This window comes from Perca fluviatilis, chromosome 17 (assembly GCF_010015445.1).
Source record: "Perca fluviatilis chromosome 17, GENO_Pfluv_1.0, whole genome shotgun sequence".
NCBI lineage: Eukaryota > Metazoa > Chordata > Actinopteri > Perciformes > Percidae > Perca > Perca fluviatilis.
In genome coordinates, this window is record NC_053128.1 from 17,555,070 (window position 1) to 17,574,881 (window position 19,812).

Here is a 19,812-nt window from a genome sequence, read left to right on the forward strand (position 1 = left end):
CATGGTCTGTGAGAATCTCCCCATCACTCTCACAAAGTGTTTGGTTTGAATAAAAACCTGCAAGAGTATTCTGCGAACTTTTGATCGAAACAAACTAGCTGAAATCACATTGAATCTCGTAATTCAAAATATGGTAGAGGATTTCATCCAAATAAACTCAGAGCTTAAACTTAATCTAGCAAGAAATTTTCCCACGTCCTTGTCTAAGAAGACTAATCTTGGATAAAAGCACTTTTGCTCAATTAACTCTAGGACTGTGAGACACTTACCAGCGTGATGTAGAGCAGCCTTTCCTGAGCTGTCTACAGCATCAATAGGACATTTACTCTGCAGGGGAAACAAACGTATTAGATGTGCAAATCAATTAATTATACATGAATTATGAATGAATATGAAAGGAACGCTCCATTGATAAATACCTATACCTTTTTGTGTCAGTATATGAAATACGTTTCAGTGCTTGTTATGTGATAAACTGCTGTGATTACATTTAGTGCGTGTGTGTGTGTGGCCTTCTGCTGATCTGTGCACACACAATCAACAGACTGAAGTAATGAAGCAGTGAAAGTGTCTGGTTTCAGACACCTTAACAGAATAGCGAGATTAGTCAGAGTGTAGGTTTTCATACGGTTCATGCTCTTGCATTCACACATTCCGTTTTGGCTACACCAAGTAATGCGCCCAAGAAGTAGTCCTGCTGGGTGAACTGATGCTCTCCCTTTAAAACATCCTTAGCTCATATTTCTTACACTTTTTTGTTGTACAACATATCTTAAAAAAATTTAACTGAACCTAAAATACTGTACAGCCATTGTATTAAACCAATACAAAAAAAGTAGTAGTATCTTATCACTGTGGGACCATATTGTGTGTAAAAGCATGGCTTGATAGATAACAGCAAATTGTCACATTATTTGCAGGGAATTAAATATGACGAAGCAATTTTAGAAATACAAATAATGTGTTAATTATTAAAGCCTCCTTCACTTACCTGAATGAGCTTTTTGCAGCATTCAGTGTGATTGTTTTTGGCAGCCAGATGTAACGGATTGAAACCTGAACATTAATTAAAAAAGGCCTTAGTTAAGATCTTCATTAGACCAAAGAATTCTGTGACAAATTGAATAAAATGAAAAAGAAAACAACCACAAGAAAGCATTTTAGAAGTGGCACTACAAAGTATGTGGACATATACATATGTATATGTTTATACATTATACATTCTATTTACAGGATTTATTTGAGGGAAAAAAGCCCACTTATGAAGAAATACAGATTCTAAAAACAATCCTGATTTGTTATATCACTACTGTATATAACTACAGTACATACCTGCAGCATCAGTGAATGACAAGTCAGCTCCATGGGCCAGGATGACAGATAGGCAGTCTGTCTGTCCACGTGCAGCTGCCACATGAAGACTGTACACAAACCCAAAGCAATGAACAAATTAGAAACACACCAATTGTCAGTAGTTATAAAATCCCAACAGCAGAGATGTTTGTAGGACAGCTATTTTACATATTTGCTAGTTTTCAGAGTAACATTAAAGATCTCATGACAGGGGAACTTGAACTTCCTTGAAAACGGCTAATTTTAAAAATAATGCATCTACATTGGCATTCAGCAGATAACACTGTAAAACCACAACATTGAATTCTTAACAGTTTCATGTCTGTTTGTGCATATGTGTGGAGTAGGCAATCAATACATCTCCTTTCCAGTTCAGTGAGCAAAATTAAAGAATCACTACACACGCCCAGCATTCCCTCTGTGTGTGTGTGTGTGTGTGTGTGTGTGTGTGTGTGTGTGTGTGTGTGTGTGTGTGTGTGTGTGTGTGTGTGTGTGTGTGTGTGTGTGTGTAGGATGCACATTCACACACTGTAACACACTTGCACAACTATGCCCACATGCCTTTCAATCAGGTTTTATCACCATAGAGATACTGTAGACGCCTCCTTTGTGCGTCCTGAAAACATTGGAGTGTTTAGATCCCAAACCACCACATTCATCATGATTTACAAAGGCTGTGACTATGCATCTGTATGCGTGTTACTGCGTTCTATTCGCACACAGAGAAAAGGTCAAGGATGTGAACTACTGATGGAATAAAAAAGCCTGTTTGTTTTAGCATGTGAGAATCTACGCATTCGTTTCTCCTTGCATTTGTTCCCGTGTTTTGAGGTTTCTGGCTCTGCGTGAGTTGCTCAACACATTGAGGTCAGTGGGTGTTGTGTTTCAGAAAAAAGGTCAAATATTAACCCTGAGCCTGTGTTTTCAACAATCTCAACTGGTGAGGCAACGAGCTTCCCCACCTCTGCAGAAATTAACCTGCTTTCAAAAACGATGAATAAATGGTTGAAAATGCCAACCTTTCAGGAACTAAGAAAAACGGCTGTATTTTTAGATTGGTCATTCATTTTTAACATAGTGTTGTGGAGCATGAATGTAGTTTCATAAGCCCAAGACTTGAGAGTTTGAGCAGATGCTGTAGCTGTATATAAGTCATGCTAAAACTGAAAGGAACACACAAAAATCACATCCATGGGATAATGTTTCCCTGAAATTTAATAGACCCACTTTTATTTATCAAAATCATGATACTTCTTATCACACCATTGTGAGCTAAGTCCCAGATTAGCGATTGAATAGCTGCACTTGTATTTACTTGTCAGATATTACTAAACCAGGCTGCAAACTGGAGATTTGCACATTGTATTCTACTTAGGTTTTTGGTTTGCAGCCTTGTCAGTGCAGCAGATCTGATTCAAAGTGCCTTTCTTTTTTAATTGAAGCTGCTTCCCCAAGCTCAGCCACTGCTGACTATTGTCTCCATCAATTAATTACTCTAGATGAGGATTTTTGTGCTAAAAAGTTAATTTTCATGATTGCTAAAGTTGTACCACAGCCATTCTTCCTTTATTCTTTTGTAGATAATAGTAGGAATGCTTACGCTGATTTGCCCTCAGTGTCCAGCTTTACAGCGCTGGCACCTTTTTTGGCAAGAAGCGAGGCCACCTTTTCCACCTCGCCATGCTCCACCGCAGCAAGCAGGCGCTCATCGTTTTTGTTCCACTCATTGACCTAAAAGGGATGATTGAGACAAAGATAAAACCAAGCCATTAGGATCACCATCATCAAGACACTTAACATACTTTGCGGGAATAAATATTATGTATGTATCCGTGGTTTTAATTCTAAGAAAGTATGTTATATCAGTCATTAACTTTATCTATAATAATAATGTATACCTTATCAATAAGGACGTGCATCATTAGACATTTACAGATACATTAGTAAATCTTACTCTGCAGCCAAAATGGCCGAGATGCCCTTAAAGTGCCCATATTATGAAAAAAATCACTTTTTCTGGGATTTGGGGTGTTCTTTTGTGTCTCTGGTGCTTCCACACACATACAAACTTTGAAAAAAATCCATCCATGGTGTTTTGAGTGAGATACAGTTTCTGAATGTGTCCTGCCTTCAGTCTCCTGGTGAGCTGTTCAAAATCGACTCGGACTGTGACGTCACAGTCCGAAATGAGCTGGCTAACCACAACCGTTAGCTCGTTAGCATGCTAACCGTTAGCATTAGCATGCTAACGCTAATGCTAACACTAGCATGCTACGTTGTTCTCAATAGCAAAGCACTGCTACAACACACACAAGTTCACCATAATCTACAAAAGAACTACTTACATGTGTGCCCTCATTTAGAAGTCTCCCAGCTAATCCTGCCTTGTAACTGACCAAAGTTGGAGAAACAGCCTTTCTTTTACTGTCTCTAGAGTTAGCTAGCTGACATGATCTACAACTGAGCTACTGCGCATGTGCGAGTGCCATCAAAGATAGTACAGAAGAAGAAGATGAAAAGAGGTCTCACTCTGTAGCTAAAACAGAAACCAGGTGAAAAGAGGATCTGCAGCAGTGAGAGAGAGCTGTGCAGTACAACAACAATATGGTGTTTTTTGAAAATTAAACCATGTAAACCTATTCTGGTACAACCTTAAAATACAGTTATGAACCTGAAAATGAGCATAATATGGGCGCTTTAATATGAGTAATGCTTCTCAGAGGGAGAATGTTTATTTTGGCTCTGCTGTGGCACACACACATTTGTCTCCATATGTGAGAACACACACACACACAACACACAACACACACAACACACAACACACACACACACACGCGCAACATCTAATGTGGACACACACTGACACACACACACACAAACCAAATGGCCCCACGTTTGTATCACTGACAGGCTATTCAGATAGAGAAATGTCAGCTGGTTGAAAGCTTTAAGTATGATCTCATCCACAGTCTTTCTTGGTGCACCCACTGCAGTCTGATGGCACAAAATACATAATGTAAGCTTTAAGAGCTGTCCACAACAGCATTTACCTCTGGCGAAAAACAAAGCTTACATTATGAAAACACATGTATATTAACCATATAAAAAGGATGATGGACCCACAACCTAATCAACCAAAATCAGGAATATTAAACTAAGAAAGAAGTAGCTGCTTATTTGAAGAACATATTATATTAAAGACATAAAAAAAATGTGTGGAAATTAATTAGTTTCCTTAATTTGATAACAGAGTGAGGGGCAGAACTGAACCTGTGCGCCCCAAACAAGTTGGCAGCACAAGTTAATTAGTCAGCTCTCCCTTAAACCGTCTGTGCATATTAGGATACAGCACAGTATTAGATTTGACCTGATAGCCTACTGACCTACACGTGATAAGGGGGTGAACTCTCTGACTCCAGAAATACTTGAGGTGGCAAACTGTAGCCTATTTTGAGAGAGCAAAAAGCCAACATAGCAATACATGGTGTAAATAGCCTCCGTGGCAAACACGCAACTGCAATCACTGCAATACATTTTGCACAGCTGGCGGAAAATTGCTGGGCTATAAAAATCCCTTCTGTCACTGAAACAGCTAGGATGACCACTGAGCTCTGCAGCCAGATCCACAGTGTCATTAATGTGGACCTCTAAGGAAAATAAAAATACTAAATTGTTGGTGCTTTGTAAACTGAAAACAAAGTCTAAGATGACTGAGAGCTGAGTAATATTCTCTCTTTTCTGGCCAAGAGCTCTGGAAAATTGTTGTAAACCCCCACACACTCTTTGTGATGCAGGCTCCAAAGCACTAAATGTTGCAAGAGCTGAGATAGTATTTAGGAGGCAGTGTAAGATGAGAAAGTTCTCTGACAGACTGGAAATAACAGATTGGATATAAAAACACTCAGCTGAGCACTGACAGAGACATGTGAAAAAGATATGAATCTACCAGGTGCTCTTCCATGTCTGTGATGAGCAGTGATGGGCATACTTCAAGTATTTCCAAAAATATCCAAGACCAGTTTAGAGTTACTACAAAATAAATGCAGGATCAGGGAAAACCTTCCTTTAGAACACCAAGTCATACGAATTTCAGCAACGTCATCATAAAAAAACAGATGAACACACAGGGAGGTTGGAGTTCATTTGAAAAAATAAAAAAATAAAAAAGGGTACCCAGTGGAGTTTTTTACCACTAGTAACGCTATGGAGCAACGTGTTCACTAGTGAGTATCAGTTTTGTTTGTATCATGCACACGCACGAGGACCCATGCATGTGCAGCAGGCAACATGATACACATTCATGCCGCCACTATTCCACTGATAGCAAATGTTATATGAGGAGAAATATACATACAACATGTTTGTTATGGCTCAAGGAAAATGCATTATAGTGAGAAACACTAAATGTAAGCATAATGTTAGTTTACAAGAAAATTTCACAGGGCACCTTTAAGTTGCAGTGCGACTCTCAGCCACCATACTTTAAATTTAAAAATTAAGGGACTGTTCGTTATTTATTTAAGGAGCCACCGGAGGAGTTTTGGGACCTTTAATCAAAATAGACATGACCCTCCCCTCGCCAATAATAATTTTTCTATGACCCTCCAAAACGATTTTGAAAAAAAATGCATGACCCTCCCCCAACAATTTATTGATACCTTCTGTACTGGTTTGCGATTGGCAAAGATATACAGATTCCCATTGTTTTTTTACAGCAATGACATACGTGACTAAACCCAAAGAATTTCTAATATAGGAAGAAGTTCCACTCTCTCGTTACTTCCGGCTTCTGAACTGGTTGCAGTTCCATATGGCTCACAGGCCAGTGCAGAATGAAGGGGATTCTATGGAGCTATACCCCTCAAAATCCACTTTTCTCAGGATATAATTTTTTGTCTAGTAATCTGAATGTTGAATTCGAAAGGGGAGGCTATGAAAATACACACTACTTGGTGTTAGATTTTTTTAAAGTCGTTTTTTTGTTCTAAAAAGCCTTTTAAAATGTCAATGACGTCATACACCTATACAGCCAGAGATACTGCTTCACGGCAAGCTCTGAGTCACTTCCTTTGTTCTCTCGAGACATCGACAACACAGCTGACAGGTTAGGCTCTCCCTGTCAATACACATGCTAGGAAGAGGTTTGCTAATGTTTTAAAGACCACGCCGAAATATTCACTGACATTCAGGCTCTGCTTCGGATGCCGTCAGTCCTTCACTGACCAATCAGCATTCATTAGCAGAATGCTAGCGTGTTATGGGCTACAACGACTCACCCTGTAAGAAATCAAAAGGACATAAGTACTCGTTCATTCAACTTTTGACCTATAACCCATGTTGAACTTGCAAAAACTACAATCAAATCTGAGGTTTCTCAACGACAATCAGGCAAAAGAGACACATTTAGCCGTCTAGCTCCATAGAGTCCCATTCATTTTGCACTGGACCGCGATCACCCCCATTGGAACTCTGGTGGAACTGCAAACAAAATCGGAACAATGGTGCTGAATAGGGAGTGGAACGGCTTTCGGTAGACCGGCTTTGCTAAACCTCTGCTTTCTCATCTGACGCATCACACTCCTGTTATGGTGTGGTGGCCATTTCAGTATTTTTTAGGGGTGCACCCATCCGATATCAGGATCGGATATCGGCCCCGATAAAAAAAATTAACAGATCCACGGGCCGATCCAGTTTTGGTTTTTTTCACACTCCGTCGCAGCACCGGGGCCCCTGTTAACTGCGTACCCTTCTCACTCATGGTAGTAACTTTATAACACAACAATTAATAACCCACAACTAACTCTCTTAAAAGGATAAAACACCAAAGCATATAACAATTTGAGACTTAAACAGTTTCTAACACTAATAATTTTACATTTACAAATGTAGCTACACTGCCGAATGGCATGCTGGGTAACATTACAGCTGCTAGCCTAGCTAGCCAGGTAGCATAACAGTCTGTTAGGCTGGGAGAGGCTACGGTCGCTACTACACAAGAACCAAGAAGAAAGTTAGCTAGAGGATGAAGAAAGACCGGAGATACACCAGAACAACGTGTGCCCAAGAGAGGAGCCGTCTGTTGTTCCCAAGTTTTTTCTTTCTAACAAATCGGACATAATTTAGCCACTGTTGTTGCCCATCGCTCTAACGTTACTCGGCCGTGCTAACGTTACTGTGCTAACGTTAAAAACGTGTCACTTCAAGCATGCAGCGGAGCAACGTTATGAACGCAATCCACCTCCGGTCCCGCCTCAGACCGTTGAGAAAGACGGGTTCAGAGCAATGTCTAAAACTCTGGATTTAAGATGTCTTGCCTCACTGAAATACGTCCGCCAACCTACTAACGTTATTCAAACAGCGAAGGAGGCTGACAGCGGAGCTACGTTCAGTCCCCCACTACAACCACACTACAACCTAACTTACCTGTGGCCAAGGTAGTGGTTATACAGTACTAGCTTACAACTATTTAGTTTTGAAAGGGAAACCGTGTTAAAGTTGTTTGTAGGTGTAGGCTATTCATTCGATTTGAGTTTTTTACTACTTTGCAGTTTGCACAATACAAATAGTTTAGCTTCTGTAACTGTTTCATGGATTCCCCTTTATACAAAGTTATTGTATAAGGTCGTGGAGCCAAGCAAACCCTTAATCAAAGCTTTTAGTAAACATGATGACATTAACGTGTTTATTCTATGTACTCCTGACAGTAGAATAAGCCATTATAAACCTATATGAAGGTGGCCCATTGTTGATGGCCCATTATTATGTATTTAAATTTATTTTAAGAAGTTTGATTACATTATATTTTCGATTTGAATGCACAATTGTTTTTTAAATAAATAAGAATTCAATACATTACATCTATGTTATTTTGTCTTAGTTAGGAAAGTAATGTTTAGTTAGGAAGGTCTGGTGCCTTTAGTGTCTTCCACATGGTGGAAGGAAGGTATGATGTGGAAGGTATACAGTTTATTATTAATTCAGCAACGGTATCGGATCGGTATCGGGTATCGACAGATACACAAAGCCCTGGCATCGGTATCGGGACTGAAAAAGTCGGATCGGTGCATCCCTAGTAGATTTACTCACTGACGTTGTTGTGGAAACACAATAAGCATGGAAACTAAATGCACACTTCCTGCATTACTTCAAATACTAAGTTACTCCTCTAGTAAACTAGTATTCACATGAAATAAAACAATAAAACATTGAGACCATCCAGCAAAGGACACTGGGTAACATTCAACACACAAACTGGTTGCTATGGACTCGTCAGTAGGCTTCCTCCACTTCGCCATTTAAACAAAGTGGAATAAACGTATAAAAGTCAAAATCTACACAAAACCCGCAATCAATTAGTGTGCTGACATCAAATGTGGCATTTAGGAAACATTTATTGCAACCTTGGCACGGTAAGATGTCCAGACTAGCAACATTCATTTTCGTTTTTTACGTCCTGCTGCTCGCATCGTCAGGCAGGAAATTTTTTTTTTTTACTAAAGCAGTATATGAAATCAGATGCATTACCTACCACCATTTAGTTGATTTGTGTTATTTAAGATATTTATAAAATATCTGGTCATGCCATTCCACAAATTTTTTAAACAATGCAATTACCCGTTTCAGCCACCAGGGGAGCAGTGCTCCCCCTGCCGCACAGTAAACTCATGGGTCAGACCCAGGGATGTATTAAGAGAACGGTCCGACCCATCTGGTCAGACCCATCCCATTTCCAGGATTGAGTTATTCATTTGGTGGGTCACGTCACCAAACACCCATGAAAAAAATCAATACACTTTTATAAAATAAAACCTAATCTTCAGGAAAAAAGAGCAGGTGAGTTATTTCACACAGGGGATGCTATAATTACAATGAGCGTGGCAAATGTTTAGGCTATCATCTACTAACTGAATTGATCATTAGACGAGCTGCATAAAGACCTGGATGGCTGCCTCTGCTAAACTATTTCTTAGGGCAAACCACGAGCAAAACATTCACTAAGGTACTGTGGGGGGTAAGTGAAAGTGGAACAGAGAAGTCCGAGAACGTGCTGTCTGTTCTATGATTGATGGACAGTGAAACATGACACAGCCGGAGATAACTAAAGCTATAAAAAGGACATATCCCATATGTGTAGTTTAGGATTCGTTGTTTACACAGAGCTGGATTTGCCTCGCAGTATGCTGGTCTGAAAAGTCTCATGATTTTTTCATACAGCCAGTCATGTGCAGCATGCAAGGCACTGAAGCAATCAAATACTAAAAATAGGTACACTTAAGAGATGGTAGAGGAACTGAAAAGAAAAATATGAAAATACATAACGGAGGCATAACTAAAGAAAATAGAGAAAGGAAATACACAATATACCCTGTGTTCCTGTTGCCTGAGTTTCACCAACATCTTCAAAGAGAGTGTAAAAGGAACTTGGAGAGTGGTTTGTTTATATTATTTAACACAGTACCCAGTACTCTACTTATCATGTTTTGTGGACATCAGGAAGGGTGGAACTTGCTGGTGTAATTGAGTACCTTTGTAATCTGGGAACAGCAGCAAAACAATCCCCTCCTATACATGACCAATTGAATCACAGCAGAAGTCACATCTTGCAAATGGTAAAGTGTCACTTAATGGGACTTCATTCAGGCTGCTACTACTGCTACTACTCTTGGTATTGACACTCTTGTTGATATTTGTATGAAAGGTCTGCCAACTGAGCTGATTGAAATAGATGGACCTAAACCTTATTTCCTATATCTAACCCTGAAAGTAAACTCTACATTACTTGTGGGTGTGACTGACTAGCCACTTACCCATTGCTTTTTTTCCCCTAGTGCATGGTGTGGTTGGTTCCAGCTTCCTTGTGACCCATCTGATCAAACCAGACGCAACAGGCTGTGTTTTCTAATGTCTGTTCGAATAACTGAATATTCTTTTCTCAGGGAAGTTTTCTAGACACTGGCGTACAGCAGGACAGGAATTAGATCTTATGATATCAGACATCCCGGTTCCTGGTTTCCACTCAAGCAGCAAATATTTAACTCCTGGTATGAAATGATTTTCAGAGTTGCTTAAGAAAGAGCATGTCACAAATGATACAAATTACTGGTACAATGCCTGGATGGAAGAGTATTCTTTTTAAGTAGCCTACAGAAGTATGCTGGTAAAATTTCTCACTGTGAGAAGATACAGGCTTTTAAATACACAGTGCAATGAAACTACTATCAATGTTTATCCTTGAAGATGTACCCACCCAAGATTTACAGAAAAACCCAAAGGAGACTTAGCAGAGTTGCCATGAAAGATGGTTAACCACACAACCCGGTCCAACCTAAGAGGGCAGTAAGAGGAGTAACCTGGCAATTACTAAGTTAGAGTGTGGTTTTACGGAGACGGAAAACCAGAAAAAAGGTATGAGCTAGTTCAACGTTTTAAAACTAAGGTCCAGGGGTCTGGCTACTTTATATTTTCTTGGTTCAGGGCTTTCTGCTATCATTCAAAACACTGGACAGCCAGTTCTCTGTATACTCGCTTCAGTAACGATTTGTTCATGCTGTGGTTGGTTGTCAGGTGCTTTGAATCAAGAAACTGCAGAACATTTAGGGCAAAGAAAAAGACAGGCCCACTCTAAAAGTAGGACACTACCAAAGGTTTTACCTTATCTCAACCTCCATTGTTTCTAGAGAGTGGAGTCAACACTCCCCTTCTCTATCAAACAGAAATATGTAAAAAAAGAAAAAAAAAAAAGAAAAGGCATTTATTATTACCCAAAGGGGTTTATATGACTGTTCATAATTAATTTCACTTGTTTCACATTGAGCAGGACTTCCTCTTTGTACACTGAAGCATAACACTGGTCACGCTTGAACACATTTTCTGTCCATCCATCGTCTAATCGGCTCATTGCAGCTCTACAACTATCCATACTTTAATTAAAATTAGATGGGTGACTTTTTTTGGTCAAAGTAAATAGTTTGTGGGTAGCTCTTATTTTGATTGTTGAACACCATATTACTGTTAAAAAAAAACCCCCACCTCTATCCAAAAACTGACAAGTATGTAGTTGATATTTGCAGTAAATGCTCCCGTCGTGGTCTCATTAACAAGAACTGCATGTGGGAGAAAAACTGGAATGGACTTTGAACCCCTACCGACACAAATACCCCCTACCGACCAGCACTAATAGAAAAAATTACAAGGGAAACACTGATGTACTGTATCGCACAATCATGCCCAATGGCCTCAGTGATAATAGGCTGAACAAAAAACGATGGGCCGTCACGACAAAGCAGCATGACACCGATAGCATTAGACTACAGTACAATGTAATAGACGGGTTTAGAGGAGCGGAATGCGCTGCTCCAGTTTCGTCTGCATACACAAATAGTGTCATTGCAGGAGGCTGATGAAATAATCAGTGCTGGCAGAGATGGTGCAAAATCAGCACGGGTCTCGGCTCCAACAAAAAGTGATTGAAGAAAGTGTGGAGTTTTCTTAACCGAAAAGGGGCATAATACAGTAACAATTGCCTGTTCTAAAAGAGCAAACCAAGTGCACCAATAGAAAAAATATCGTCATGTCCTTAAAGTAAATGACAATATGTGGTGCTTTTTTGTATGGTATGCATATGAGCATTCAACAACAAGAGATGAGAAGTAGGCTGGTATGAAAGCCCCTAAAAGGTTTTTTATTTTGTGATGGGAAAACAGGTGTGGGGAAAAGTAGACGATAGGGTTAGATTTCGAGAACTAGTTTTGAACTCAAAACTTAAAAACATGCTGACAAAGGTTATATTCAGGAGATACCTTTGATTCATTTTTAATATCCTACTATCATTGTCCAAAAAACACCCAAAGCACAATAATACCAGGACAGGCGTGGCCCCTGTCATCAGAATTACCCCTAAACTCATTAGAGCTGAAACAATAAGTCACAGGAAATTATTCAGCAACTATTTTGATAATCTATTAGTCATTCATTTCTCAAGTAAAAAAGCCAAACATAATGTTCCAACTTCCCAGATTTGAGGATATGCTGACTTTCGTTGTGTTGTGCGATTGTATATTGAATATTTTTTTTATTTTACAGGAACAGTGCATATTCATACATATTTCTGTAAATATGCCAGAATTAGACAAAAGGCTAGTTTTCATCTTCAGTCCCTGGCCAGATGTTACAATAGGGTTAAACACTTAGCAGCAAAATTAGCATTCATTTTGAGTCGTGTTTCTGAATCGAATGTAAGTCCAATATTCACGCTTTAGCTGGTTTTGGTCTCTACCAACTCATAAGGAAAATATCTGGCTCTTTAACTGCTAAATGCTCCAATATGTTCATCAGCTAGTCTCTAACTGTCGGTCTGCAGTTTGCTCCTGAGCAGGTAGTGTATAGTTGACTTTTTTTTGGCTAAAAACAGCTGCCTCCTGCGGTCGAAAACAACGCCGGGAGAGCGCTAAAGAGCCGTAAAGCTGAGGAGCTGCAGATGCAGGTGATAATTCTCTGTAGGTTCATCAATACAAGCGACCTCTTTCACATTGTCATATGATACTGTGTTGATAGAATATTGATTCTAGCCCCTTTCATGAAAACAATCATTAGTTGCAGCCCTACCCCTCATGATGTATAATGTGGACATAACACAGCAAATTACATGTCAAATACTGTGCAAACACCACACATTGAAAAACATCTAAACCAGTGTACAACACATGAACTCTAAAGGATAATTGTATTGAACAATGTTGGCTTAGCCTACATTGGCTTGCACTGGACAGCATGGGTTAGCCCACATTGGTTTGCACAAGCAATAAGTCATGGGTCACTAATCCTGTGATTATAAACCAGTAAGACCACCGTTGTTCTGTGTGTGCCATCAGGAAGTGAAAAGGATCTTACTTCCTCTGTTGCTTTCAGTTCTGTTTCCCCGACTGCCCCCGTCCTCTCCGGACTCTCTCTGTCTGTCCGCCTGCTTCTCTTTCAGGTTCTCCCTCTCTTTCTGTTCCATGAGTGTGTTTACAGTGGGATCAGGGTGTGGACGGTAGTGTGTGTTCTCTCTCTGTCTTTAGCCTGTCTCATTAAGACACACAAAGAGTCGGCTGATAACACTAAGTGTTTCCTGTTTATCCCGGCCTGAGGCTGGCTGCAAGGACAAGGACAAGAGAACAAGGAGCAAGAAAGCTAAAGAGGTGAGGAAAAGAAATGCAATAAATGAATTGGTCGAGACATGCTGAGAGACTAAAGGAAACAGAGAGAGGAGTATATATCAGAATTTGTATTTATGTTCGGTGTTGCTTTACAGTTATATTTTAATGAGTCATTGTCCTTGTGTCCCCAGCTCTCCTCACATGTCTCACATTTGTTTAATATATCTCTATTTGTGAAGTCAAATTATAGAATCGCAACATCAAACATCCAGTCATTACTACAGTTTTAGAATAAAATCAACGAGCTAAGCTGCTTGACTCTGATTGGCTAACAGCTAGGCAATGAGAGCCTGGCTATCAGCATCCTTTACCCAGCGTAACTGGGCAAGCTCATGAATAGTAATGAGCTTAGGCAACACTACGTCAGACTGACCAGCTTTTGTAATTGGCCTGATTTCTCTGCTTATTTCTTTTCAGTAGCTTGAGCTGACAGAGGAGGTAGCAGTTCATTTTCACATTCACAACATAACACAAACACATATGGACCTAACGCATTTCAAAAAATACAAGTAAAAACGGTTTTGTGTGGCAGGGCACCTTTAACCTAATGGTTTTTGCATAAACTTTTCTGTGCAGAGTGTTTTTTCTGCTTCTCTAAACTTCCTCAGTCCTCTGAAGGAAAAACAAACTAAGATCGGGAAACTGTAATTCCTACATCACATTCTGTATGTTTGTAGAGTTCAGCCGCTAAGAGCTGGTGGAGTTTAACTGAAAAACATTTACATTAGAAAACCTTTAGTATTTCCCTCCAAAACAAACAAAATAACATGTTTGTTGATCTACAGATTAAAAAAAAGTGTTTGTTTCTTTTTGATTTTCTGGGTAGTCCAGTGTGCCTTCCCCAGGGCAGAATACAGGTTATGTCAATGCAGCTGCTTTACTTTCACATATAAAAGTGGTACAGCTTATAAAACTAATTTAAAACTAAGTTGAGCTTGACCTCTTAAGCTTTACTCTATTGTTTGTCAATGAACTGCATTTGTGCATGTGAACTCGCACTGGAAAAAAAAAGCAAATCCTTTCCCAGGATATCTAAAGATTATTAAAAACAATTGTGAAAGGTAAAACCAGGACGTCACACTATCCACAGCAAATTTCATAGAAATCCAGGAATTACTTTTCCAGATGCCTTGCGGTGTTGTTTAAGGGGAATTTGACCTGCCGGTGGCACCAACATCATTCTTAGTCATACTCTGGGGATGAAAAATGACCCTAACAAATTTCATGGTGATCTGGGCAGTTATCAGGAAATCTTACTCTGAACTGTAGTGTTTGACAGACAGAACGAGCAACTAGGCCCCTCTGTTTGTTGGGCAAGAAAAACAAAATACTTGACATAAATAGATAAGACAAGGGAAACAGATGGGGGAAAACAGAGTAGACTGAGTGAGGAAGTATCATTCCTAAAGATAATGCAAATAGAGACTGACTTACTTAAAGGCTTAAGCGTGGAGAGGAAATATGGAAAGGAAATGGAAAGCGGAAAAAAGGAAAAAACAACCAAGGCAGCAGAAGATTATTAGGATGAAAAATACAGAGAAATGTATTAAAGTCCTTTATTCTCACAGGTTCTCAGAGAGGTGACTGAACATGAAAACACAACCCCATCCACTGTTCCAATTCACACACAAAACTTGTCTGTTGTGTAAATGAGAATCATGTTGTCTGTGGAATTACATGCAGAGATGAAAGATCAGGATAAATAAATGCAGAGAGAAAAGTAGGTTATATGGGAAGTAAGACACACAAGTAACACAGACTCAACTCCAGAGGGGAACAACATCTATATTACAAGAATATTCTTTGTTTGAGAGACAGTACAGACAGGAAATCGTGGAGAGGATGGAAGAGTGAACAATGTACAGGACAAAAAGAAACGAAAGACAGAGATTGACACATCTAAAATCTCTCTGCCCTTTGATCAGTGGCTGTTACCTTCAAACCCCCCTTATCTGCAACAAAGCAGATGCTCAAATGTCCTCAAACAATACATCCTTTCTCTCGGGCCACAGCTGAAACCGCTTACTGCCCTCTGTAACACACACACGCACACACACTTACTAGACTCTGAAACTCAAACCAAGAATAAGAGAGTTAGTAGACAGAACTGTTAAACAAAGACCAGATGGTTGCTTTCATGATGAAAAATGCTGCCATGTATTTCCCAATACTGCCCAATCTGGACCGCACGTTTAGATAATGAAATAAATTTACATCATGAGAACATTTTTCTCTTTTGGCAACTTTGTTTTAGATTAACAGCAATTTGACTAGAATCATCCTCTCCCCAGTAAATATATGTTACCCTCAAAACTAGTGAATGTTGGTACAGTCTATATATTGTCCATAATGCACACATTACCTACAACGCACCAACAGTTGGGTCGGAGATTCGGGTGCGTTATTAAAGTAGCAGCTAATGTAGCCTTTATAGAACTTTTTCACATATAGAGTAGCACTCCCTAAGATCTGTAAACAGACTTTGATGTGTACAATGGCGGAGTTCCCCTTTAGAGACACTTAGGACAGCCAAGTTGAATGGCACCCATATTTACACTCAATGTCTGCTAACCAAGAGTGCTTCTTTGAACTAATTTTGCCAACATCAGAGACTGCCAAGGAGAATATCTGTGCCCAAGAAACACTGATGATAATTCATTTTCAAAAGGAATCATTACCAATCAATTTATTTTAGATCATAGGTCTGCCATTGTGTGATTGGTTATAATTTGTTAGATGTGAATAGGTTTGCAAATAAAGGAAATGTTATGATTGTACATAATTTGAATCCTTATTTTATTTCTAGCTTTCCTTCATCTGTGTTTATTAATACAGAGAGTAAATGCAAATGCAGTGGAGCGGAGGATCTCGTACTCCCAATGCCAAAAAAGCACTTTGTTTCTGCTTTACACTTACCAACGTGGTATCATGACTTCGCGTAAACATACACGCCGACTTTCTTAAGCCAAGTGGCGTGTTATCTGTACGCATTTTGAGCTATCCACATGTATGTCTACGCTGTATTCAGCGGACGTAAACATACACGCCACGTGGTGCGTTAACGCCGTCTTGCCACCTTATCGCGAGAACAAGGTGTTATCATGAAAAGAAAGCGACGGTTGAGTTTAGGAAAAGAAGAACCGGTTGGGTTTAGGAAAAGAAAAATGGTGTTGGCTTTAGTAAAAGAAGAAAGCGACGGTTGAGTTTAGGAAAATAAGAACGGGGTTTGTTTTACACAAACAAGAGAGCGAGGAAACGCCACACGCGGGACGTATTCCCCGCTCTCCTGGGTGAAAGTCCTGTGTTTTACCCATCCTCCACCACAACCAAACTCCCTACGCAGATTTTCGCTGTAAATTCACACGCAATCGCAAGGTACTGTAAGTCAGTGGAGGCCAAACAGCATTGATAAACACGCTAAAAAGAGAGTATGCGTCTTTATAACACACCAATAATGGCATACGAATTGGCGTGTCATACATACTAAGACTAAGATAATAAGACTGTCATAATACCATTGTATTTATTTTCTAACTGATAAACTAAAGATATGATGTGATCTTGTTATTTTTTTATAAGTCTCTCTCTCAGCCTTTCCACTGATGAAAGGGCATCAACACTAAGACCTTACAGAAAGAAAAACTAAATTGTCATCATGTCATCCATCAGCCCTCCTTACCCTCTCTTCACTTCACTTAGTCGACATTTCCATTTGACCTCTCTAATTACCTCTCATTTTACTGCTTTTCTTATGCTCCTCTCATAAACAACTTATGTAGTTACAGGAATACTATGAGGCCACCATGACTCTAGGAATTGTCCCAATTGGTTTTTAACAATATAAAGTATACTAGGTTTTGTTTAGTGCATTATATGCTGCAACAAAGACATGAGCCTAATATATGTACATGATCTTACTGCTAGAACTCTTTGCATACAAATTATTACACAGCTCTTTTCATCGAATGTACTTCATTTAAAGCTGAAGGATTGATGCAGAAGTCCGGCACAGGACATTTATGGGTGCAAGAAGACCTCCAGTAAAAAAATAGCCCTCATGTAACACTTCCTCCTGACACAAATAGCCTTTCCTGCCCTATAAATAAACACTGCTGGACTTGGAAAGCAACCAGCCTCATTACGCTCAAGGGTTGCTCATAAAGTCAGTGGAGTAGGGCAAAAATGTACTGTATCCCTCACTTCAGGCAGGATAGGGTAGTTCATGCACACAGTTGTCAGTGTACAAAGAGTCAAAGTAGAGTCAAATAAAAAATGTTTAAAAAAACAAACAAATCACAGTCTCACTGATCATTCTGTTGAGCTCCAAGGACAAGACTTTGGGAAACATCTGAAACAGTGTTTGTCTCTACTTTAAAGTTGTATACATAAAACTGTGTCACTCTTCCACCACTCAAAACAATAGATTGAACTAAAAACACATCTCAGAAACGTTTGTGAGCATAAACAGCTCTCGGGCCTACACTGCAAATCAAGCCGTGCGATGCCAAAAGTCTCTCATGAAGGAAAGTTCTCATAGTTTTTTTTCAGGTGAACTGATTCTAACCCTCCATCCATCTCCTAGCCTGAATATTGTTCCAGTTGTGCGGCGCAGGCCAAACTAAACAACCGTCTGAACCCGACCAGGGCGGGGAGCCAGCCTGCCCTTCTCGCTCATATAGGGTTTCTCTCCTGCTCACTCTCTTCCCCATCAATCCCAATCTCTCCTCCTTTATCCGGTTCTTGTTCCTCATTATTCCTTCATCTTTGTCTCTCTTCTCTTATTATTATAATACTTTACAACTCCTCCCTCTCCTCTACAACCTTTCAACTGAACTCCCCTTATCCACCCTATCTGCTTTTGTCTATCTCTCTGGCGCTCCCACCATTACTTCATCATTCTGAACCATGTCGACAGACAGTCTAGTGAGTCATGCTACGCTGGGTGTACAGCCACAGTTTTCTTAAGATCTTTGAACTTGCACTGATAAATGTACCTTCACAAACAAATCTTCATAAACATAACTACACAAACATATACGTACATAACGCAGCAAACAAGCACCTTGCATCTCCTCACAGCCACACCAGACAACAAACAAGCCCATGCACAAACACACGCCCACACATAAGTGAGTATGCAAACACATGCACAGACACAAGGATCACGCCCGTCTGCTTTACCATGCTCAGTGCTTCATGTATTTGCTGATGAGCAGGTTTCCTGGCTGTATGTACACAAGTGATAAGGAATTAAGAGATCCCATGGGCAGTTCCTGCTTTAATTGGATCTATGTTTAAAAAGGCTCTAAGCCATTTTCCTCAGCCTTTCCTTGGACTAATTTAAACCAGTTCAAGTCTGTATTTTAGTAAATTTTAGGACAACAACCACAGTGGCAAGTGCAATCAAAAACTAGCTAACCATAGCGAGCATACCAGTAAGTGGACTGGTCATCTGCATGCTACATACAGTAGGCTACTGTAAGCACCCTAGTACTATCAAAGACAGGACTCTTCATCACTAGACTATAAAGCCAGTTCCATGAAGATTAAATAACATTTGGCAAGATGATACACTTTCTGCTAATGGATTACGTCAAGATTGACACATTGTACTCATGGCGAGGACTGCTCTCACTAATCAATAATAGAAAGTTAGAAAACTCTTTTTTATAGTTTGTCAGAACTGTTTAAAATTAAGGTATTGTACTTGTTTCTTTTAACTTGGTGTTTTTTTTTTATTTTAAAAATTTAAAAAGTGTGGTAGTTTTTATTTCTGTTTTCGGCCGCAATAAACAAGTAACAGATCAATTAATCGGTCGGATGATTAACCGAGTCGATTAATGCCACAGACAGCAAGCCTTTAAACAGCTAAACTAGCTTACAGGGCTTGAAAAGCTATTGTATGGATGTCCCCAGCCCCAACTTCTTCTCCCAATGAGTAAAATCTTTATCAGCTTTGTCATTTGGGATGGTTGTGGGACAGTAAGTGTAACTGTGAAGCTTTCACACGACTACGGAACGTTATTTTTCTTTGTTTTTTCAAAACTATGCTGCAAGTTATAGCCTACAACTAAACAGAGACAATGTCGACGATAACTGCGTTAAATAAATGTTTTTAAGTTAATAAATTTAAGTTTGACCCCTATCGGTCGACCACTAGGTGAAAAGGCTGGTGGGGTCGCTCATCCTCCTGACAAGATAAGCCCAACTGATAGGTGAACCCATATCACCTTTCATTTTCCTTCTCTGCATTGGCTTTATG

The 19,812-nt window shown here is 39.6% G+C and overlaps 1 protein-coding gene across 3 annotated transcripts in view; it reads right to left on the reverse strand.

Moving 5' to 3' along the window:
- The window catches only part of rai14 (retinoic acid induced 14), a 45,909-nt gene that overhangs the window by 15,149 nt on the left and 10,948 nt on the right, over window positions 1-19,812 (reverse strand). For all 3 annotated transcript variants that reach the window (XM_039778894.1, XM_039778892.1, XM_039778891.1), the window contains exons 3-6: window positions 2,954-3,084; window positions 1,333-1,421; window positions 992-1,056; window positions 270-327 (exon numbers count right to left, since the gene is read on the reverse strand). In XM_039778894.1, coding sequence (XP_039634828.1) covers window positions 270-327; window positions 992-1,056; window positions 1,333-1,421; window positions 2,954-3,084 — 343 coding nt within the window. The remainder of the gene's footprint in view (window positions 1-269; window positions 328-991; window positions 1,057-1,332; window positions 1,422-2,953; window positions 3,085-19,812) is intronic.